The sequence below is a fragment of the Peromyscus eremicus genome, chromosome 8a (genome assembly GCF_949786415.1).
Source record: "Peromyscus eremicus chromosome 8a, PerEre_H2_v1, whole genome shotgun sequence".
Classification (NCBI taxonomy): Eukaryota; Metazoa; Chordata; class Mammalia; order Rodentia; family Cricetidae; genus Peromyscus; species Peromyscus eremicus.
Genome location: NC_081423.1, coordinates 16,793,615 through 16,816,909, shown reverse-complemented (window position 1 = coordinate 16,816,909; position 23,295 = coordinate 16,793,615). Strand labels below are relative to the sequence as shown.

The following is a 23,295-nucleotide window of genomic DNA, read 5'->3' as shown; positions in this document are numbered from 1 at the left end:
CGTCTGCCTTGTCCAGGATCCATCAGTATCCCATAGTTCAACAGGGAGGGCAGGGCCATGGACCCCTCCCCAATGTAAACTGGCTCTTGATAGACCTGGCATTACACAGTCCATTGTAGGTGAAGGGCTCTAGAGGCCGAGCACGGCGAACATGGTGTTCACAGGTTCTCCCCTACCCCCTTTCCCTCCCCTTTGTTACAAACTGTTAGATTACATTCCTCAAGCTAGCCCCCGAGGTCCATTCCCTTATTTGGCCACTGACTCATTCCTGAGTCAAAACACCAAGGTCCAACAATCAAAATTCATTATTTGGCTAACATATCAATCAAATCAGGATTTACCAACTCACTCTGGCATAGATTTCCCCCCTTTCTCCTTAAAAACCCACTCCTGCAGAAACACATGCTGCTGCTTCCTGTGTGCCCTTGTCTAATCCAGAGGTGCCCCTTCACCGCCCCCACTCGCCCCTGTGGGGTAACAAATCTCTGTACTGAGAATTTGGCGTCTGGGTGTGTCCAGTACCGACTCCAAGGGGCCAAGCTTCCTTATATAGGTAGCTATGGCTGCTGTGAGATCATGGCTGTATTGTAGGGAGGACAGCAGGGGAGGGAGGAAGCATGGGAGGTTAAGGGTTTGTATAGTAAAAAGAAGTATATGTATAGTATATGCATACATGTACAGTAAACATACATATATGCATGGCATTGTCAAAGAACAAATTTAATAAAAGATAACGAAAACCAGCTTCCACTTAGGGAGAGACACAACTCTAGAGGTCACTGTTACAAAGCAGAGGTCACCAGTGAATCCTAACATTGAAATGGTTACAGCCTTCAGTGGCTCCACTATATCTCCCGGGACACAACCCCACAAGAAGGAAAAGAAAGGCTCAGAGCTCAATCCAGAGTCGGATCCAGCTTCTTAAACAGAAAGCTAGAAACCAAACAGGGAGAAAAAGGGACCCCACCACAAAGGGAATGAATGAGCATTTGTTAAGAGTATTCTAGGAACTTAGGCTCTTTGTTACCTCAAGAATGTGTCCTGTTTTCACCCCCGAGGAGCGAGAATGTCATAAGGATAAAGGAATTTCCCTAGGTCATGAACTGAGATTCTCAGGTGGATCTTCAAAGCCCACAGGTTGCTCTGAATGTCCCTCATCCAATGGTTCCCAAACACAACAGTCAGTTCCCACTAATGGACTAGCCCTGTCCCTCATCCTCATATCACAATGGTTCCCAAACACAACAGTCAGTTCCCACTAATGGACTAGCCCTGGGACAAGCAGGCTTGGCACACGGGTCCCTCCCATAGCACGGCACTGTCCGTGCTCCTGGTGCTTCTACAGGACTAGTCCCCGCAAGGCACTAGCACCCTCCACACCACTGGTGCCTTCTGTAGAGCAATGACCTTCCATGGCACCACGACTGCCCACAGTGCCAGCACTGTTCATGGCACCAATGCCCTTTGTAGCACCAGAGCCTTCCATAGCAACAGTGCCGTCCTTAGCGCCAGCACTATTGATACGGCCAGCATCCTTCTTGGCACCAACACATCCCCAGCACCGGTCTCTTCTTCAAGATCACTACTTCCCTTAGCACCAAGACTTCCTGTTGCAACAGTACCTTCTAAGGCGCTGCCGCTTCCACAGTACCAGAATCTTCCATAGCAGGAGGACCTTCAGTAGCATCCATCTCTCCATACTACGTTTTCCGTGACACCAGAAGCCTTGGACAGCACAGTGCCCTCCATGCATCATCATCTCATAGCCCAGGGCCCTCTTCACCACCGGACCTTCCTCTTGAACTCCGGTCCTTCCAAAGTGCCACTACCTCCTGTGCCACCAGCACCTCCCATAGCACCAAACTCCTTCATGCAACCACTGCCCTATAGGCATCAGATGCCTCCATGTTCCCAGCACCAGAGCCGCCCAGAACACCACATCTGGGACACCCATTCTTCAATGCAATAAACTTCTACAGCACCAGCTCCTCCAGAGTACCAGTCCATCCATACACCAGCGCTTTCCACAGCGGCACCAGGGCCACAGTATCAGAACGTTCTAGAACATCATTACACTCTGTAGCAAAGGCAGTTTAGCAGCCTCCCCAGCTCCCAGGGCTCAGGAAGGAAGGATTTGCTCATGTTAGCCTGAGGATACTCGTCAAGCCTCTTGCAATGACTGCAAGAACCTCTTCAGAGTTAGAAAAACAGAGTGCATGGGGTGGGGCGGGGGTGGGCAGCCATGTTTGTCAGCACCACGCTCTCCAAGGCTATCTGTAAATGATGCCCTATTTCTCCAGATGAAGTCTCCATCCACAGCTCCAGACACACCTAAAGGATGCAAGGCCACCTCCTCCACCCATCATGGCTCCAGGCTCAGAACATCTTCCCAGCCTCTTGCCTGCTTGGAAGGTACCCCTCGGGTCCAGTTCTCCTTTCCCAGGCAAAACTAAGTTTCGTGATTTTGCTCCCACAGCAGCCTTGATGGATCCCTGAGCCCCAGTGAGCTTACTCATGGAAGACCCTCAGACTCTTCTTAATTACCACACAGCCTCCTCAGCCTCCTCCTGCCCTACCCTCCAGCCAGCAGATGCATCCTCTACAAAGCCCAGAAGAAGCTCTCTGAAGAAAGCAGCAAAGCAGACTAATTAACACTTCAAGCTTTACATAAGCAAATGAGAATTTGCTTCACCCCCACCCCCACCCCTTTTGTTCCCAAAGGCAGGGCTTGTCCCCACCTACACCTGACAGTCAGGGCCCACAAAGGGCTGCTAGGGAGCCCACAAGCCTCTTCTTCCAGTACTGACCCGCCAACTGGGCCACACTGTGTGAGGGGCCTTCCACAGGCCTGGACCCCGGTGGAGCCACGCTCATCCATTCTCTTAGCTGACTCATTTCTGCTCTATCTGACAGTATCAACTGCCGGCGCACGGCTGGACAGAAAGACCAAACAGGCCCAGCTCGGACACTGGCTTTGACACTGGGGAGTTGGGTCAGCAGATTGAATCATTTCTCTGAGCCACAGTTCTACTTTGATGAATGGAAGGTTATACCATTCTCTCCCTCTGTCTGTCTGTCTCTGTGTCTGTCTGTCTGTCTTTCTCTCTCTCTCTCTCTCTGCGCCAAGGCAAGCGTGTGCAATCAGGCGCCAACTCTACGGAGTTGGCTGTCTCTCCTTTATGTGGGTACTAAGAGTCGAACTTAGGTCTCCATGCCTGTCACCTGCTGAGCCATTTTGCCAGCCTTAAAAGTAAACCTTGAGAATTTGTAAAATAGTCTTTTATAGAGATGTGGTTTAATTTATGGAATCAAGAGGAAGGTAGAAGGTCTAACCTCGTCTAATAGTTTGATTTTATATAAGCTCTACTGTAAATATTCTTATGTGTGACTCTGGGCATTTTTGTTGTGAACTCTGCTCCCAGGACAAGTCAACTTCGAGCCAAGGCCAGATATGTCCGTATCCTCACTGTGATCCCTGCTTCCCCGTCAGACCTCTGTGCTCATTCCTGCAGGCAGCCACACTCAGCAGGAGCTGGGTCCACTGGGTCCACTGGGTCCACACTGCACAGCGGAAGCTAAGGTGACAGTATACGAACAGTCCTGCCTCTGCCAGGGAGCCAGCATCCAGGCTCACACACGCAGCCACTCCGAGATTTAGTGTAAAGTGAGATTATGAAAGGCAGAAAGAAACCCACTCCAGTCCCCACATGACCAAGGGCAGTGTTCACTTCCGACCTTGGGGTCTGCTTTCTCCACTACCCAATTACTATCCTTGTTGATTTTTACTTGGACAATTATAGTAGCCTAACAGTCTCCCATTTAAATTCTTGCCCACCACACATCATTATGTGAAAGATGATACAATGTTTCTAAGACCCAAATTCAGTCACATCTCTCCTCTACTTACAGTCCTTCAGAGGCTTCCTACAGCTTTCAACACAGAACCTAAGGTTCATCCGCATAGTCTGCGCGCAAGAGCTAAAACTGTCTGCATCCCACCCACATCTGATTTACCTCTTTTCTCCCTTCCCTTTCCTAGAGCACAGCCTCACCGCCCTTGTTCCTACTGCTGTAAATATTCCTGCAGGCCCAGGGCCTTTCACAAGTTATGCTCTCTCAGTCCCCAGCACCGTCGTTCCTGCTGAGTGCTGGCTTCCCCTTCCTGTCAGTTCCCGAGCAACATCCCAGGCCACTAACCTCAGCTTCCTCTGTCACCTGCACACAGCATGTTTGCAGCTCCGCCCATTCCTAGTGACTCCACCCCAACAACAACCACAACAACAACCACAACAACAACAACCCCACCGCTTTGTATCTATCAGCTTCTCTTTCCCTCTGTTTTCTGTGCGGTACGGCCAAAGCCTCTGACTAAAATTTGCCTTTCCTCACACGTTCCCATCACATCTCCTGAAGATTGTGATGAAAACCCAGGAAGAAGGCAAGAAAGAATGAGAGTCTGTACACAGCCTTTCTCAGTCATCAAATCTGTCGGAACCCAGGAGCCTGGGAGGAACTCCTGTCCTGTGATGAACCTCAATGACAGAGCCATGTGACTTCCAGAGTCCCTCCAGAAAGGGCCTGGACCGCTTTTCTCCCCCACAATGTCCCTGTGCCACCAGCAAGGGCCACCTTTCCCCCTTATTGTCACCCTGCCGAGGAACTGACCGTAAATTCGGCAATCTTCGGCACCCGGAACTTCCCTTTGGTCCTCTGTTCCGGCTGGTACTCTGTTCTTGTCTTCACGATAACCTGCGGAGATGGGCCAACATCAGCACAGAGACAAGCAAGCGCTTCTCTCTCCCTCCCTCCCTCCTTCTCTCTGGCCACCAGAACTTGCTCCCTATCTCACAGACAGCAGGGATGATGAGGCCCTTCCAAGCACACAAAAAAACACTCAAATGACCCCCAAGCCCCCATCCCAGCAAGCACAGTGAAGATGTTGATTATACCTCTCCAGATGTTTGTGCGCATTGTGGGTATTGCTGTCCATGGACATGCATACCCTGCTTTGACAAAGGGGAGTCATAGATCACAGGGTTTATAGGCCACCTTTACCAGGAAATTCAATGTTTTCTTCCGGTTTTCCACTTGCCAGTGTAAACAAATGTGTGTGTGTGTGTGTGTGTGTGTGTGTGTGTGTGTGTGTGTGTGTATTAGGGCTGTAACTCAGAGTCAAACAGATACTCAGCAAGTGCCCTACCACTCAGTAACACTCTCAACCTTTCATCTTGCCTTTTCTTCTTCTCTTATCTTGACTAAACATGTTCTTTGACAATTCCATAAATGAGTGTAGCCAATTCTGCCTTGTCTTTCTCCCTCCCTTTTGCATGACCCTGTCATGGTCCCTTCCCCATATTCATGTCTTTTGTTCTGTCACCACTTATTTTCACCAGGACCATGTGTGTGGCCACGGGCGTGGGACTGGCCCTTGGATTCTGGAGGGCTCGCTGTTGGATCCACAACTGAAGATGATGGCTGTCCCGTTCCCAGAATCCACCAGTAACCAATAGTTCAGCAGCCAGTAGTAAAGGCCTCTGTGAGAGCCTCCTTGATCCATGATTGGCTGTTGACAGGCCCAGGGCAGGTGGCTGCAGGTGCTGTGGAATCACGTTTGAATGGCTTTGCCGTGCCCTGAACATGGCATCTTCTTTTGATGTGGTGTGCTTCACTATACATGTACACTGCAGCTGATATTTACAAGTTTTTAAATATGTTTATTTGGGGAGGTCATGTCCAGGCAGTGACATTTTGTGGAGGTCAGGGGACAACTAGCGGGAGTCAGAGCTCTCCCCACACCATGTAAGTCCTGGGGACTGAACTCAGGTTTTGGCGGCAGGTGCCTTTATCTGCTGAGCCGTCTCACTGGCTCTTCAGATGACTTTTTTTTAAATTAAAAGTTATTTATTTACTTTTTTCAATTGCACACAGAGACACTACACATTCATTATACCTTGTCCTCCTAGTAATGATTTGATAGGGTATTTTATCTAGTAATTCAAATAGGATAGATTATAAGATAGGAATTGCTTTGTTTTATAAGTGAGGAAATTGCAGTTAGAAGGTTACTAACTTGCCTAAGTTCACGAAGACGTTGCCCTGACAACGCTGGCATTTACACTAAGGTCCAGCTGACTCTAAAGTTTATCTGCCGCCGATCTTCAGTTGGTCAATGTTTAGGCCATTTCCATAGTCTGGGTTATAGAAACAAGTTATGATTAATAACCTACTGGTTAATCCTTTGCACATATTCTTAGTTGTAATAAATTTTGGGGATTTGCACGAGAAAAATGAAGGCATTTGTTCAGCCCATTGCATCATCTCATTTCACTGAAATCTGACTATTTTGGCAGCATATTTTACAAAGATGTACTGCCCACCTCACAGGGCATTTATGGAGCTCCACCCCACTTCGTGGGCTGAGTAGGAGGAAAAGAAACCTGACGAATAATTTGTAATTAGTGCCAAGTGTTAAGGCACCGTGAACAACACAGAAACTGGCTGAGCTGTAAGGTCCCACACAAAGCTACAGACTCCTGGCCATCCCCACAACCTGTTATGCTTTCCCTGTCTTATACTCAACAGAGTACCTGTTACTGTTCCGGGGGAGTGTTGGTGCCACTCCACAGAGCACTGAGCTCCTCGCTACTCCTGACAGCAGCCTGAGCCCGGTACCTTCATAGATGGGGTTTTCCTGTTCTGCCGGGCGGTGGGTGGGGGTGGGGTGTGAGGGTGTTCGTGTGGTTCTGTTTTTAGGTTCTTTTTACACACTGCTTCACAGAGGCCTCTCCCACGATTGAACAATGTCATAAAACCCTGGAGAAGGGGAAAAGACCATCTACTGGCCTTGACAAGAGACCCTAACATGCTGTGACAGCCGACAAGAAAAACAAGAATTTCAGTCCTGCAACCACAAGGAACGGAATTCATCCAACAGCTCAATGAGCTTGGATGAGGATCGGGCGACAGATGAGAATGGGCCAACTACCACCTGGCTATGCTAAGACTAACTTAGAAAAACTCTTGGGTGATGAATTTGCTTTGGCTCAAGGCAGCAGCTGCGGGAAGCTGGTTCACCTTCTCACATGCCCGGACCCACTCCTCACCTACTGGCTTAGTCCCATCCCATCTACCCTCTCGGCTATCAGCCTAGACTAGGCTTTCCCTCAGATGCCAGAGGTGAGGGAGCATTTGCTTTGAGTCCTTCTTGTTGCCTCTCTGTGTTATAAATGCCCTTCCCAGAGCCCCTGATAAGCATAAAACCCTTTTTGTCATTTGCCGTAAATGAGAAAAGCACTGTCATGTTGAGCGCTTTGAGGTTGCTTCTCTAGTTTCTCTTTCCTTCCTGAGTCAGAAGCTCCCTGGTTCCTCTCAGGAGCTCACTCACCCTGCCCTACTTGTGGTCTGGTGGAGTGTCGTCTCCCCACTTAATGACCACGATGGTCTCTAGTTAGATCCAACCAACCAGGGAATCTTAACATCATCAGCATGTCACTTGGTTGGGGCGCATTTGGTACGAGGCAGCACTGACTATGGCCTTGTGGGAAGAAGCCCCCTTGGTTTCCACGCGTTCCCAGAGGTGGTGTTTTTCCTTGTATGATGCAGTAGGGACTTAAGCTCCAGCACTGAGGTGGCAATTGTTGCTACTCCAAGAACAACCAGGAGGAGAACAAGGGCAGCAGGTGAAGACAGATGCAGCCAGGGAGTGGAGACAGGCCTGAGAACACCCCATTCCCTGGACCATACTGGACCAAAGCTGGACCCATGCTGAACTCTGCAGTTATAGGGAAAAATACGTCCTTTTCAGGCTTTAATCCAATTTGGTGTGCGGGTTTTCTGATGTTCGAGACTAAAAGTTATATGTTTGATACAAATGCGTTCCAAGAAAACCCACAAAAATGAACAAGAGTTTTCAGACTTCTGTGAGATGACCAAACACTAACTAGATGTACACGGATCCACAGGTCAGCTGAAAAAGCATAAAAGAGCCAATGAAAGATAACCAAGAGGGTCCAGAGAAGACTCATTCACAGTGGCCCCATACTAGGAACATGCCAAACATGTCCAACAGGAGGATGGATGCCGTGCAGCTGTTAGGACGGGAGTGCTGCAGGGCAACATCACAAATCCATGGTGCATCCCACAGAGACCACGTTAAACACAAGAAATCAGACCCCAGCAGGCTTTTTAGACACTGTGGGATTTCACGGATGTCTTCACCTAAGCATGGACCTAACATGTAATTAACTTGACCACTATAGAAGACGTATATTTTAACTATGCACATATCTCCCTTGGAGGTGCAGAGCTGGGGCAGTGTGGGGGCCAGAGCCAGTCATTGACATCTTGTTCTTCTCTGAATGCTGATGAAATGCTCCACGTGCCCTGGGTAATTTTTCTAATGAAAACAAGTTTATTTTATTTCAGCTTCAGGGACTGGCCAAGGGATAGTATACAAGCATCCCTCACCTGTTCCTTTCTCCAAGGCTGCTGTAGAGTATTCAAGGTCACCACAAGAGATTACCTTAGAGCCCCAAGTCCGGCTAGGCCCTTCTGCCCGGAGTAAGTAGCCAGTGTGCCACCCCCATCCTGAGTCCACAGTTCTCCGGCGTACCATGATTCCACTCAGAAGTCATCAGCTTTACACAGTCAATGGACACTGAATTGCAAGTTTGCATTCTGGTCTTTCCCAGGCTAGATCTTTTGGCTGGTGCAACCAGAGGCCGGTGTCAACAGCGTGAAGAAAGAATGCCACAGAGCACTGTGCTGCTAAGCTAGGCCACACAGGATGCTGCACGGGTTGTATGCACTTCTGACTTAGGGTATTTTCCTACCAGACCGTTTATTCTGGAAGCAGTCCTATTAAGTGCCACAGGCCTGCTGTCTCACTTCTACTCGAGACTTTCTGCTCCCTTGGTCTGCTCTGATCAGCCCTCCTCAGCTTTCGGCCTCTGGCCTCTTCCCTTCCATCCAGCCTCTTCATTCTAGGATGACATTGGGACTTTGCAGAGCAAGTTCTTTGCCATTCTTGGTCCTTGCATGTGCCCAGGCCTGTGTGTCCCCTCTCATGCCATCATGGTGTGCATCTTCTGTTCTTATGACTCTCAGTGACACCTCTGCTCAGCTCACTGAGACTCACTCAGCCGATAGGATGCTTTCTCTCGGATCCACACACCCACATTTACCATGGCCACATTCAAGCTGCAGGGCTCTGCTTCACCTTTCTTCTCTACCCTACACTCTTGTGCCTATAGAATCTAGCCTTGAAAATAGCATTATTCATACTGTGCTGGCCAGTTTTACTTCAATTCAACACAAGCTAGGTCATTTGGGAAGAGGGAACTTAATTGAGAAGATGCTCCCGCCAGACTGGCCTGTGGGGGCATTTTCTTGATTAATGACTAGTGTGGGAGGGTCCAGCTCCCTGTGGATGGTGCCAGCCTGAAGCATGTGGTCCTAATGCTATAAGAAAAGAGGCTGAGCAAGCCATGAAGAGCAGGCCAGAAATCAGCACTCCTCCATGGCCTCTACATCAGCTTCTATGGTGAGTTCCTGTCCTAACTTCCCTGAATAATGGACCATAAGCTATAAGATACAATAAACCCTCTCCTGCCCAGGTTGTTTTGGTCACGGTGTTCCATCACAGCAATGGAACCTCTAACCAAGACAACATCGTTGTTGATTTCAGATCAAATGCAGGACTCTCTATGACCCATTCCTTCCCTTCTGTTCCCAAATCCATTCCATCGATTCATTTGTTCTGGCTGCCATCTGTCCAAAACATCCTCAAATGAACACATTTATCGAGTTATACTTCCTTGCACCCCCTTTACCTCTCCCTAAATTTGGCTTTAGACGTGTTTCTTTGCTTTCATTCCTGCCTCCCTAGACCCGAAGAAATGATCTTTCTAGATGGAGGGAGGAGCACTGGCACAGACGCCCAGGAGGCTGACACCTGGCAGAACACCGGAGAGGAATCTCTGAGTGTCTGGAGAACAGGGTCACAAGGGGAGTGACAGAGATGAAGTTGGAGGAACAGGCAGAGGCTGAGAAGGTCACTCTAAGCACCTTAGAGAGGTGGCCCTAAGGGCATGAGGAGCTGAAGAAGGATGGTTAACAACCAGGTAGCCTTCTGGGTGTTCAGCGCTGGAGGAGAGCCCAGCTAATGGGAAGAAACTGTGGTGGGGTCAGAACTGGAAAGCCCCACCTCCGAAGTTACAGGATTTGGGCTGCTGTCGGGGGTAGCACCAAGAAGCCCGGTGCTTTGCTCCTGTGGAGTGGAACTAGAAACTGTTCCCTCTGTCTTGGCGGAGGAATGGAGGGAAGGAGGGAGGGAGGGAGGGGGAGAGAGAGAAAGAGAGAGAGAGAGAGAGAGAGAGAGAGAGAGAGAGAGAGAGAGAGAGATATTTTGGAAAGAAAGGATAGCTGCCCGCCCCCTCCCCATTTAAACAGAGAGAGACAGAGCCCTGACTGCCTTAACTTGGTTCGTAAAAAGAAATGGGGTAGAGGTGGGGGTGGAGAGGAATGAAAAAAACAATTTTCCTAGCCTTTCGATTATTAAAAGGTTTACAGACAAAAATGAGGCTCCAGTGTTTTAAATACTGTGGGTGTAGACAAAGTCACTTCGTTTTTTTCTCCTGTTGACACACTGGTGCCCCACTGTCCCTTCAAGCTGTTAATGTGAGGAATATAATTTAATATAACTGACACTGGGAAAACGGGATAAATTATTCATTCCCAAATGAATGCCTTGTCCCCCTGCCCCCACCTCACCAGCAAGGCCAGATCATCCATGGCGGTTCAGATGGCTCAAAGTGCAGATCATAAAAATTTAAAATACTACTTCCCTGAATTATCAATAATGAAGAAGTCCCCACATGGCGAGTCCCCAGGATTGGCAGGAACAATAAACGAAGGCACAGAAGTGCTGACAAGGAGCAAGATTGTGTTTTTATGAGTTGGACTTGCATGAGCCAAAAATAGACCTTCACAATGGTCACAGCTCATCCCTGCAGCAGGGGGAGGCTGCTGCGGGTACATCAGGTGCTCTCCACTCTGGGGATGCCACCGAGGAGGACCGCTTTAATTTTCTTTCTTCCTTTCTTTTGTCTTTGTTTTTTTCTTTTTTCTTTCTTTCTTTCTTTTTTTTTTTTTTATTTTTCGAGACAGGGTTTCTCTGTGTAGCCCTGGCTGTCCTGAAACTCGCTCTGTAGACCAGGCTGGCCTTGAACTCACAGAGATCCGCCTGCCTCTGCCTCCTGAGTGCTGGGATTAAAGGCGTGCACCACCACCTCCCGGCTGCTGCTTTAAATTTCATCTTCTCTTCCGGTCCTTGAGTCTCTCCCTTAAAATAATCGCTAGCCTTCCTATTTTCCAGTCGCAGAATTTTAGCTTCAGTGACGGGGATTAAAAGCCTGTGCCACCCTGCCAGTCAACACCACCTTTTCGAGGTAGCACTAGGTGCTTGGCACTGTGCCCAAAGCCTGTGGTCCTGAACTTCAGCCATTCCATGAACTCTGGGGTGGGTGAGCATCCGCACTTGACGGAAGAAATGGAGGCCCAGAGAGGGCTGAGACCACACCCCTCACGTAGTTGCTAGAGGCAGTGCTGAATCAAGTCAGGTGCCACCTCACACATTCTGGTCCTGAGTGTACTGGATGCTGCCAGGGCCCCACAAACCTGCTACAAGAAGAAAGGAGGCCGGAAGAGGGCCAGATGGGGGCTGAGTCCTCCCTCAGATCTTGCTCCTCACCTCACATGTTCTCCCTGGGTTAGATCCTCCCCTGGGATCCTGCAAGCTGAGGTAGGGTGGAGGGCACAGGCCAGATGCCAGTGCCCAGAGAGCTAGTGGCAGTCTATAGGGCCCCATCAATTTCACACTGCGAGACTGGAGTTGAGAGAAGGGAGGCATTTGGCTCACATCACACAGTACCATGAGTCAAAACACAGAAGGCTAATATGAAGCTGCCACGCACGTCTAGGCTCTTTCCAGGGCACTTTTCTTTGCCAGGCCTTTGCTTTCTTAGAGACAAAATACGAGGCAAGTGTGGCCACTACTGCCTCAAATCATGCCTCAGCTCCCAGCTGAATAACACTCTACAGAGACTCACCCGAGTGGAAGAGAAGAAGTCTCACCAGCTTGCCCACGCTGCTTCCCCTTTGGTGAAATGGGAGTGCCTTTTTAAAACCTAAGTTACAAAACTGAAAACCACAGTCTTCAAATGCCCCCGTCAACCCCACTCTCATTTCTCAAGCATTTAGCAATCAAAGTACACATACCGTTTCCTCCAAGACTGTTCGGGTTGCCAAAAACGACAAGATTTTAATCTCTTATGGCTGAATAATATTCCATTGTGTGTATTTTATGATATACTGTACACATGTGTCAAAACATCACACTTTGGGGGCCAGAAAGACAGCTTAGTGTTTGAGAGCACCTACTGTTCCTGCAGAGGCCCAGAGTTTGGTCCCCAGCACCCATATCAGATGCTTCACGATATCTGTAACTCCAGCTTCGGAGGATCCAGTGCCTTCCTCTGGCCTTGGAGAGCATGGCACTCATGTGTGTATCTCCTCCCACCACACACACATAGTTTTAAAACCACATTTTTTTTTTTGCTCCAGAAATATGTTCAGTTTTTAAGAACCAATGAAACATAAAAAAGAGACTAGAATTTATGCACATCGTTTTTATATGTGAGACCACATTAGAATATGTTCTCATGGAGCAAGCCACAGTTGCCTCTTTCCCCCAAGGGTCTCTGCCTCATCCTCATGATAGTTGCTCAGTGTTTCCCATTTTATATCAGCATACAGTTAACTAACCCTTTCTCCCCAATAGTCCAAATCATTCCCATATTTTGGTAATATCCATAGGACATTGTATAACTGAAAAGAAATGATGCTCATAGGGTACATTCCTACCAAGAAGAAGCACGAAAGCCAGGTGATGTAGTCAGTTTAACTTTATAAACAATGCCAAACGTTCACTGAAAGACTGCATTAAGTTCTGCAGCCAACAAGAATGTATTAGGAGCAGGAAGAAAGAAGCTAAGTGGGGGAGGGGTGGGGGGAGGGGAGCTAGAGAACAGATGGTGGGGGGGAGGTAGGGGAGGACTGGAGAGGTGGCTCAGTGGTTAAGAGCACTGGCTGCTCTTCAAGAGGACTGGGGTTAGCCGGGCAGTGTTGGTGCACACCCTTAACCCCAGTACTCTCCAGGCAGAGGCAGGAGGATTTCTGTGAGTTCGAGGCTAGCCTGGTCTACAGAGTGAGTTCCAGGACAAGCTCCAAAGCTACACAGAGAGACCTCGAAACAAAACAAAACAGAACAGAACAAAAAGAAACCCTGTCTTGAAAGACCAAATAAACAAACAAACAAACAAACAAACAAATAAATAAAATAAAACAGGGGATTGGGAGTTGATTTCCTAGCACCCACATGGCAGCTCACAACTGTCTATAATTCCAGTCCCAGGGGACCTGACACCCTCTTCTGGTCTCCATGGGTCACAGGCGCACCATGGTGCCCAGAAATATATGCAGGCAAAACATAAAATAAAAATAAAAATAAAATAAAATAAAATAAAAGCAGAAGAGAGGTCTGAGAATACAGAGGGAGGAAGGGAGTTGGCAGAGGAGGGGGCAGGCTGGGGGAGGACAGTAGGGAATGAATAAAAACAAAATACGAAGACATGTGCATGGAAGTGTCGCAGTGAGACCCTTGTCTCTATCTGCTAACTTAAAAAGAACAGAAAAGATTAAATCACTCAATTTAACATTCAAAAAAGCATGTACTGAGATACTGAGATTGTTTTTCCAAAACTTACCAACATGAGCATCATTGAATTTTTGGTTGTTGTTTAAAAGTTGCTGTGTTTTTAAATTACAGAGAATCTTTATGTTTACTGAGTAAACCTTTTTTTAACCTATTTGCAGGCACTGCCTGAGCTTCACCCAGTGTGGGGAAGCTCAGAAGCCTCTGGGAGCCTCTCTGCAGAGCAAGGGGCTGGGGAGGCTGTTCTGAGGGGCGGGTGGAGCTGCTCCCTGGGGAGAGGCTGACCTTTCTCAAGGAGAAAAGGAAGATAGGAAGGCTGGGGCAAGGCACACAGCCCCTGGGTCTGTGTCCCCACCTCTGCCCAGGGTCCTTCCAGGTCTGCCCTGTGTGAGTCCCGTTTCTACCAGCCCTCATTCTCAAAGCTCACCATTCTCTTTTACAGTCTTCCTCAATACACCACGTTAGGTGATGTATTCTGAATGTCCAGGGAAAGGAAGGAAACTGGGTCAATGGACTGTCTCTGTGTCATGCCCGAGGCCCATTAGATACTTTTCACATTTTTTTCTCTGATAGTAAGCTGTCAGGTGGACATTGTGTCCACTTTACAGCTCCAACAACAGAAACCCAGAGTGGCTGAACAACCCGTGTGAAGCCTCACAGCAGGCAAGCAGCTTGGCAAAGATTTGAACCCAGCTCTTTAGGATTATGGAGTGCACATGCTCTACCATGAATTCCATTCTTTCACAAACTTGGAAGCATGACAGATGCCAATAATTGATCTCAGAATCTTTCTATTCCTCTCCTCCTAAACGCACGTGAGCCACCCATCCCCAAGACTCACGAAGACTTAACAATTAGCAGGAAGGAAAAGGGCTTGGCTGGAGCTGGGTGGCTGGCTCAGCGTGACTGACTTGGGGCTTTGCTGAGGTGGGCGTGTCTGTCTGTGGCCTGCTTTCTTCGATGGCCCTGCCATGCACCTGCTGGCATCTCCAGGTTATCTGTGTATGGAGTTCAGCTGCAGCTTGCTTTGGGTCTATTCTTTAAACCCACTTCTGCATTTGCAAAGTGGGAATCATGGGTCAAAACCTCACAGGATACCTGTTTCTTCGTGCTGAGAAGGTCCCAGAGGAGAACTGGGTGTCCCAGTTGTCTTAGTTACCTTTCTAGCACTGTGAAGAGACACCATGACCCAGGTAACTTATAGAAGAGAGAGAGAGAGAGAGAGAGAGAGAGAGAGAGAGAGAGAGAGAGAGAGAGAGTTTATTGGAGTTTAGAGTTTCAGAGGGTGAGTCTGTGACTGTATTTTGTTGGAGAGCATGCCAGCAGGTAGGCAGGCATGGTACTGGAGCAGTAGCTGAGAGCTTACACCTCATGCACAAGCAGGGAGGGAGGGAGGGGGAAAAAGAGGGGGAGGGAAGGGGAGGGAGGGGGAGAAAGAAGGAGAGAGAGAGAGAGGGAGGGAGGGAGAGAGGGAGGGAAGGAGGGAGGGGGAGGGAGAGAGAGCACTAACTGGGAATGGCATGGGTTTTTGAAACTTACAAGCCTGGTCCCCAGTGACACACCTCCTCCAACAAGGCCACACCTCCTAATCTTTCCCAAACAGTTCCACCAACTGAGGGTCAAGAATTCAAATATATGAGCCTATGGGGGCCATTCTCATTCAAACCACCACACCAGCTTCTCAGGAGCTTCTTCCCATAACCCAGAGGACACTTGCCTGTTTGGTTTTGAGTCTCTTTTCCCACACATCTGGTGAAGAAGTGAAAGCCATTTTTAAACACAGAAGAGGGAGCCTTATTAAAGAAAATGTCCTTCTTCCTGCTGTGTGGCAGGACTAAAGCTGTTCAGGCAGTGACCTCAGGCTAAGTGGCCGAACGCAGCAGAGCCAGAATCAATTCTCCTCAAGCCACCTTGGCACCAGGTCTCGGGGAGAATCCACCTGGCTACTATTCCCACGGTCCCGGTCCCAACAGCACCGTTGCTTCAGGCCAGAGCTGTGGCTTCTGGTCAGGCTCCTGCTTCTGCTTTTCCCCTCTCTTTTCACCATACCTTCAGGGCGCCTGGCCACCTCTACTGGGGTTAACTGTTTCAATGTTCCCTAGAAGAATGAATGGAAGTGAAGAGAAACTTGCGTAGGAGGCATCATGGGACTGACCCTGTCCATTGTCCGTAGGTGGCCCACAGCCTCCAGCATAAACCTCATTGAATGGGACTCCAGATCCCACTGTCGTCCTGAACTAAACTTCCTCATGCTGGGGCCTACCTGATGCTCACCTCCTCATTCTCATCTCTTGTCTCCCCATCTCTTCGCCTCTCCCGCCACACTGCTATCTGCCTTTTCATGACCGTGTACACTTAGCTGAGCACAGATTTTCTGGGTGGGTGAATGGACAGAGGAATGAGTAGCTTTTAGTGTGAATGTTATAACCTGTACTTGATGGTGGTCAGGGAAGATGTCCAAGGGACCTTCTGTTGGAATTTGGCTTCGGAAGATGCACACTCTCCTATCAAACCAGCACACCTGAAGGACATGCTGAGGGTGGAGTGGAGCCAGTATCCTGGAGAGCATGGAAAATTGCAGGAGAAAGTTGGGGTGCCAGGTACACTAGGCTTCCAACCCTGCATTCTACTCCTTGCCTGTGATATTTACATATGCTGCTCCGTGGACCTGAGCCTTGATTTCTGTCTGTGCTTTGCTGGCATTTGGGGAAGGCTATTCTTCTAGAGGGTATCAACCCTGGCATTCTACTTCTTGTCTGTGGTATTTAGATATGTCCCTTCACTGACCTAAACCTTGGTTTCCTCATTGGTGACATGTGTACACTAAAGTCTACCCCATGGGGCTTCTGAAAGATGAACTAAGTAACAGACAAGAATGTCCTGTGGGACCCAGGGTATGCCTTCAGACAGGCCTACTGTTATGGTTTGGACATAGTTTGGATATAGTGTCTTCCCAAGGACCATGTGCAGGAAATGGGTCCTCACGAGAGCTATATTGAGAGATCTGGAACCTTTAAGAGTGGGGTCTAGTGAAAGATAATAATGTCACTGGGGGTATTGCCCTTCAGAAGGACTGAATGTGGTTCTTCTGGGAGAGCAGCTAAGTCCTCAGAGAACCAAGTGAGTCTCTTGCTTCCTATCTCACCATATGATTGAGCTCTCTCTCTCCCACATGCTCCCAGCATGATGTCCCGGCCATGTTCCGGACCCAGCCATGGCTGGCATTGTGCTTTCTGGACCTCCAGTGCAGCTCGTTCCTTTACGAAGTATCTAGCCCTGGGTTTCTGTTATGACAACAGAGAACAGACTAAGCAAGATTCCAGCATGGATGAGAGAGAGGCTCATGAACCCAGCCACAGCTGAGTGGGACTGGCAGTTGATGGTTGCTGGAGGAGGGAGGAGTCATTTTTTCCTTGTGGGCGGGACTGGTTGCTGGAGGAGGGAGTAATTTTTTTCCTTGTGGGCGGGGCTGGTTGCTGGAGGAGGGAGTCATTTTTTCCTTGTGGGTGGGGCTACTAGTAGGTTCCTTGTGCCCTCAGTGAATGGTCTCCCACCTGTGTGCATGTGGACACCACAATTGGAATCTGGGCTATTTAAAAAAAGAGGAAAAGGAGAGTGTGGAGGTGGGAGGAATCATCTTGGAGAGGTCTGGGAGGAGCTGGAATGAAAATGGGGGTGTATGATCAAAATACATTTTGTACATGCATGAAATTCTCAAGGAATCATGAAAATATTTAGAGAAAAAGAAAGAAAATAGACTAAGTTGTCATCCATCCTTCTCATTAGGCTGTCAAAGTCTCTTTTTTTCTTCCTTCCTTCCTTTCTTCCTTCCTTCCTTCTTTCTTTCTTTCTTTCTTTCTTTCTTTCTTTCTTTCTTTCTTTCTTTCGTGGTGTGTATGCATGCATGCGTGTGTGTGTGTGTGTGTGTGTGTGTGTGTGTGTGTGTGTGTGATGTGCACAGGTGTGTGCGTCTGTACACCCACAGAGGCCAGAAGAGAGTGTCAGATCCCTCTGGGACTGGAGATACAGGCGACTGTAAGCTGCCTAATGTGGGTTCTGGGACCCACACTCGAGTCCCTTCGCAAGAGCAGAAATTGTTCTTAAGCACTGAGTCATCTTGCCAGCCCCCTTGAAAGGGGTTTCTAATGCTTATATGTCACAGTACTAAAGTGTCCAGTGGATAGATCGAAAGATGGTTTTCCACGTTACTGCGAGCACACTTCATGTCTTGGAGTTTTCAAAGGGAAAACCATGATTTAACACAGGGTGCAGTAATTTTCCTGATATGATCTTAGCTTCAAACACTGTTTCACAGGAACCTAATCAAAGGGCTCCCATCACCCCCTCTCTCATAGCCTCCTGTGAATCCCACTGCTACTCCCACTTCACAGATAAGGAGGCTGAGTCTAAGGTAGTTTGAGGAACTTGTCAGTGAGCCCAGCACAGTTGCTCACGCCTTTTAATCCCAGGACTTGGGAGGCAGGGCCAAGGGGATCTCTGTGAATTTGAGGCCAACCTAATCTACATAGTGAGTTCCAGGACAGCCAAGGCTACACAGAGAGATGCTGTCTCAAAAAACAAAACGAAAACAAAAACGAATAAAGGAGGAAGGAAGGAAGAACCAACAGAAAAAGAAAGGAAGGAAGGACAGAAGGACAGAAGGAAGAAACTTCTCAGAGCTTAGAAAGGGGGATGCCAGTGAAAGGAAAAATAAGAATTTGAAGCAGGCTGAAAAGTTTCCTCTAGTCTGTGATAATAGCTATCATTTAGAGAAACCAGCCTCTGGATTGAAATTCACCTTTAACACGTTTGTTCTGCTGTCGGGGTGGGGGTGTGTGTGGAGGGGTGGGGGGCTGGGGCGGGTGGAGGTAGGGGGTGGGGGGGGATGTGTTTGCTTTTGTAAAGACCATAAAATCTGCCCTGGAGATACAGCTCAATGGTAGAGCACTTGCCTATGTGTGATACATGAGGTCTAACCTCTTGTCCCCAAAAGCTGCAACAAATAGTAATACAATCTCAGTGTATCAGCACAGAAAACCACTGAGAAAATTCCCCACTCAGAGAAGATGCAGACCTCAGAGACGATTGATCTGTATGGTGGGTTCCTGACTGAGTTAGAAACAGAGATCAAACCTGAGGACTCACAGACCGGGTTCACTCCTTGTTCCTGAAGTGGAAGGTTCTGGACCACCACCACCCAGGTTCTACATCCAGATGCTTTATCAACTTTGCTTTGAGAAGCTACATTACCAGTCTATGTTTGAGTCTCTTTAAACACTGGATCAAAATAGCTATTCCCTTACCAGGGTCTATTTACTAGTGCGAGACTGAAGTAAAAAGTGTGGTGTGTGTGTGTGTGTGTGTGTGTGTGTGTGTATGTGTGTATGTATGTGTGTGTGTGTGTGTATGTGTGTATGTGTGTGTGTGTGTGTGTGTGTGTGAGTGAGTGTGTGTGAGTGTGCTTGGGACAGTGCTTGGCATTTTATAAAGCACTTGAACATGTTAATTACTCTTTTTTTCTTGGCTTTGTGCCACTTGGCATCTGAGGGCGTATGTGATTTTGTTCTGACAACCTGAGGTAGGAGCTTCCTTGTTCCACAGAAGGGGAACCTAACACCCACCCGCTAGGAAGAGTCTGTTAGGAGCCTCAAAGGGACTATTCGGTGTTCCTTGGCATCTTTAGGCACACACTACCAAGAGCTGATTATTCTGGCCTTAGGCTGACTTTCTGGTATGTGTGGGCTGGTTGCTCAGTGTGAGAAAAGAACTCTCTGAGGGAGTTAGGAGAGTAAAGGGAGAGAGGGCACACTATTCCCTAGATGGCCTGTAACTGTGTGGAAGGTTGTGGGGAGGTGGCCTCCCCACTGTCCCTTTTCGTCATACATCTCACAGACACATACATGTGGCCACTAACTTGAGGAACCTCAAGACAATGCCTTTTCCTTTGAAACCTCCACAGATGCCTGGATTCAGGTCCAAACATTCCCACTTAGTCTTTCTGTGTGTTTGGACCATCCCAAGCTTTGGCTTATAATGTGAGTTCATAATTCCAGACTCCCACGTGTGTTGCAGGTCTGAAACAGCTGCTTGACTTTGGCCACACATGGGGTTCATCTGGGGAGACTGCGTTTATGCTGATGACTGGGTCTCATCCTAGAGATTCTGACAGAATTGCTCTGGGCAGGGGGTGACCTCAATAACAGGAGTTCCTAAATCGTTCAGTGTTTCTAATATGAAGCAAAAAACTGAGTGTCTGATGGGCCTGAGGCGAGTTCTCAGGACCATCTCTTCACATTTCCTTAGCAGCCGTTGCATGTTCAAAGCTCTTTCTAAAAGGCTTTGTTAGTTTCTCAGGATAGCTCAACAACTCTTTATTTCTACCACCCACCCTGACACACATTCTTCTATCAAAAACCTCTGTGCTTTCAAAACAAATGACTCAGCCCCAGCCAATCAGGCAGCTCTTTATCTGGATTCAGTTCCTCTTCATTGATTGGATGGAGCCCAGTGGTTAAGACGCACAATGCCCTCCTGGAGATGCCAATGAAGAAAATCGAATAGATGGAAGGATTCATTGTTCCATCTCCAGCCTGGGGGCAGGGTCATTTACCTGCAAACCTCTCACAGCGTGCAATAGCTCACCCCCTAAAGCGTTCTACTCTCTGGTAGACCTCACACACACTCTCCTACCTATGTCCGTGGGATGACATCCCTCTGCCACCTCTGCTCTTCTGTCAGGAGATGCGCCATCAGCCTGAGGCTGCTTCCCAGCCTCGTCTCCCCAGACATCCTCCTGCAGCCACGCCACACTGTCCTCGGGAGCTCCCACACCCTGTACATTCGCTTTCGTCATTACCTTAAATACCTTTCCCCTCCCCAAACCTTAAAGCTTTACTCACCTTCAAAACTCTGATGTGGATATTCTCCTCTGCAGCTCGCCTATCTGGCTTCCCACTCCCCTCCCCACTCCTCCCCACCCCTCCCCACCCTTTGTGATGCCTGGGTCCAGTATTTACCACAATGCCCTGTGTTCATCTGAAGAAGGGTTTTGTAACTTCGTCTTTTTATAACCAACTTCCAGTACAGGGGCGACCTTAGCAGGTGCAAACAGAGAGCTGTGGGACTGAGTCCAGGTCTCTGCCTTCCTATCTAGACCAATCCATTTCTGAAACACCTCAAGAAAATTAAGACAGGCTTTTTTTTTTTTCTTCATCACCATGTAGAAGCTTATATGTATTCACCTGCCATAATAAAATCTTAACAAGAAAACATCAATTTGCTTGCCTGTATATGTAGATATGAACAAACACCATAAATCTGCAATAACACAAGAGATATCTCATCCTGGATAGACTATTTTCTAAGGAAGGGAGTCTATTTATTGCTTGGGAGAATGAAAGGGTTTGAAGAGGTAAAATCTTTTGCTGCTTGGGATCTTGAGTTGGGGTAAACTGGGGGACAAGGGAAGGAAGATCACCTATTACCTTCTCAGGAGCAGACAGCTGTAAATGATTAACCTCCAAGGGCGTGATGAGAGGAACCGTCTGGAAGCCATCCTCCACCGAAGGCGGCTTGGCCCCCTTCTCTCCAGGGTTGCTGTTCAGCTTCACCATACTTCTGCTTTTTTCCCAGACCTAAGGCAAGCAGCAGGATTCTGGTTACAGCAGGAATGTGAGGGGCTGAAAACAGTTCACTTCAGGCCCCCTCCAGCAGCCTCCAATCTGGTGATAGCCATCAATCTCCCACTAGATTTCCTGACATGATTCCCATTGTCCAGGGAAACTTCATTAACCAGCAGAGCGTGCCAACTGTCCACCGAGTTCACCAACCCTCAAATTAGGAAGCAGTAAAAAAAGAAAAAAAAAAAAACTCAGACCTTCATTTAAAAAAAAAAAAAAAAAAAGAGCTTAAAAAATACCAAGACACCATGGCTAACATATCCCCAGAACCTCACTGGCAGGCTTGTTTTCTGCACAAAAGGAAATTCCATTATTCTGGGTCCCCTGCAGCAGGATACATTTCACCTCACCACCCACATTGCTATTTTGCCTTTTCTTCCCTGATGTCTAAAACACAATTAAATGCATTCAATATCTCTCACTGTACCCCCCCCCCCTTTTTTTTTTTTTACATAATATGTAGATTGTACATGAGATCCGGGTTTCTAAATCAGAAAGAGGCTGTGTTGAACCCGATCTCGTTATTCAGCCATGAAATACCTCCATTTCCTCAATAGCCAAGGGCTTTTTTTTTTTTTCATGGAAAGTTAGCAGCCCCCATATTGCAAGATTGCCAACTAAATAAACAAATCACATTTATTTCTCTCCAGCTCCCTTTGAAGGCAAGCATTGCTTTCACCCCACCCTCAAAAACCCAGCACAACTGAATTTCTCCTGTCAGTCCTGCGGGTGGGACATAATTAGACAGACCGGGGTTGTTGTGGGGATGACAGGGTGGTAAGGGCTGAGAGGAGGCTGGGCAATGAAAACAAATGCCTACTTACTGTGTAGCGCTGGTGGGGGTCAGAGCAGAGTCAAGCCAATATGTAGAGGAGGAGGACAAACAGGAGTCCTCCCTGCACAGCCTGAGCTCGCGGCGCTGAAAAAGCAGCCCTCGCGTGCCTGGATCCGGAGCTTCTGAGAGCGAGGAGGCGCCCGCGCTCAGAGAAGATCTCGGCAGCTGCCAGCCTGCTCGCCTGCTCGCGCCTCCCACCGGGGACGGCTCCCACACCACCTGTCAACTGGCACCACCTGCTGTTTCTCATGCATGGCCACAACCCCTGCACAGGACGAGTTCAAAAGAGTGGAAGGGATTTTGGTTATGCCCCAAACAATAATCTGGCTTTTAAAAATTAAACAATTATATAAATTGCGATTCTTGAATCTTTGCGGGGGGGCAGGGACTGGAAGAGCAGGCACTGGCTTTTGTTGTTGTGGTGGTGTTTTTTTTTTTTTTTTTTTAAAGGGGAAAGGCTCACCCCTTACTAAAGCATCCCTAACAATATTATAAAACAGAATGGTTCAAAACACTTGCTCTGGAGTTAAAAGAGAAAGTAAACTGGTAATTATTTTCCATTTCCCATGCAGTAACACCTTTCCTGTCTCTTTCAAGCTCCTGCCCTCATTTGCAAAACGTGGTTTCTGACTGTGACTTGGAAATGGGGACAACATGCAGTGTGGAAACGTCAGCACAGAAAGCGTGAAGTGCTGCGTAGATGTGAGTTTGGTTCACAATTGCCCCAGGCTTGCCCATGTCAGCTAAGGTCACAGAATTGGAAAAGACCAGAACTGGGATTTGAATCCTGACCCTCTGTCCCCAAAGTCCATATCTAGGACAAGATGTTAGATGGCATCCAGTCTGATGTCCAGAGTGAAGTGGCTGTGTCAGCCCTACTCAGACTGGCTCTGTGACTTGTACACTGTGCAGCTGTGCTTTCTAAACCTCTGCTTCCTCGTCTCTGGTTGAGAATTACACTTCCATCAAAGAACGGCAGTGAATAAGATAACATACCCACGGAAATGCCT

General features: G+C 48.2%; 1 protein-coding gene across 1 annotated transcript in view; it reads right to left on the bottom strand.

The window, feature by feature from the left end:
• The window catches only part of Nsg2 (neuronal vesicle trafficking associated 2), a 57,974-nt gene extending 35,537 nt beyond the window's left edge, over nucleotides 1-22,437 (bottom strand). Inside the window, exons 1-3 of the mRNA XM_059269212.1 lie at nucleotides 22,275-22,437; nucleotides 21,256-21,405; nucleotides 4,666-4,749 (exon numbers count right to left, since the gene is read on the bottom strand). Coding sequence (XP_059125195.1) covers nucleotides 4,666-4,749; nucleotides 21,256-21,384 — 213 coding nt within the window. The 5' untranslated portion in view covers nucleotides 21,385-21,405; nucleotides 22,275-22,437. The remainder of the gene's footprint in view (nucleotides 1-4,665; nucleotides 4,750-21,255; nucleotides 21,406-22,274) is intronic.
• Nucleotides 22,438-23,295: the final 858 nt, after the last annotated feature.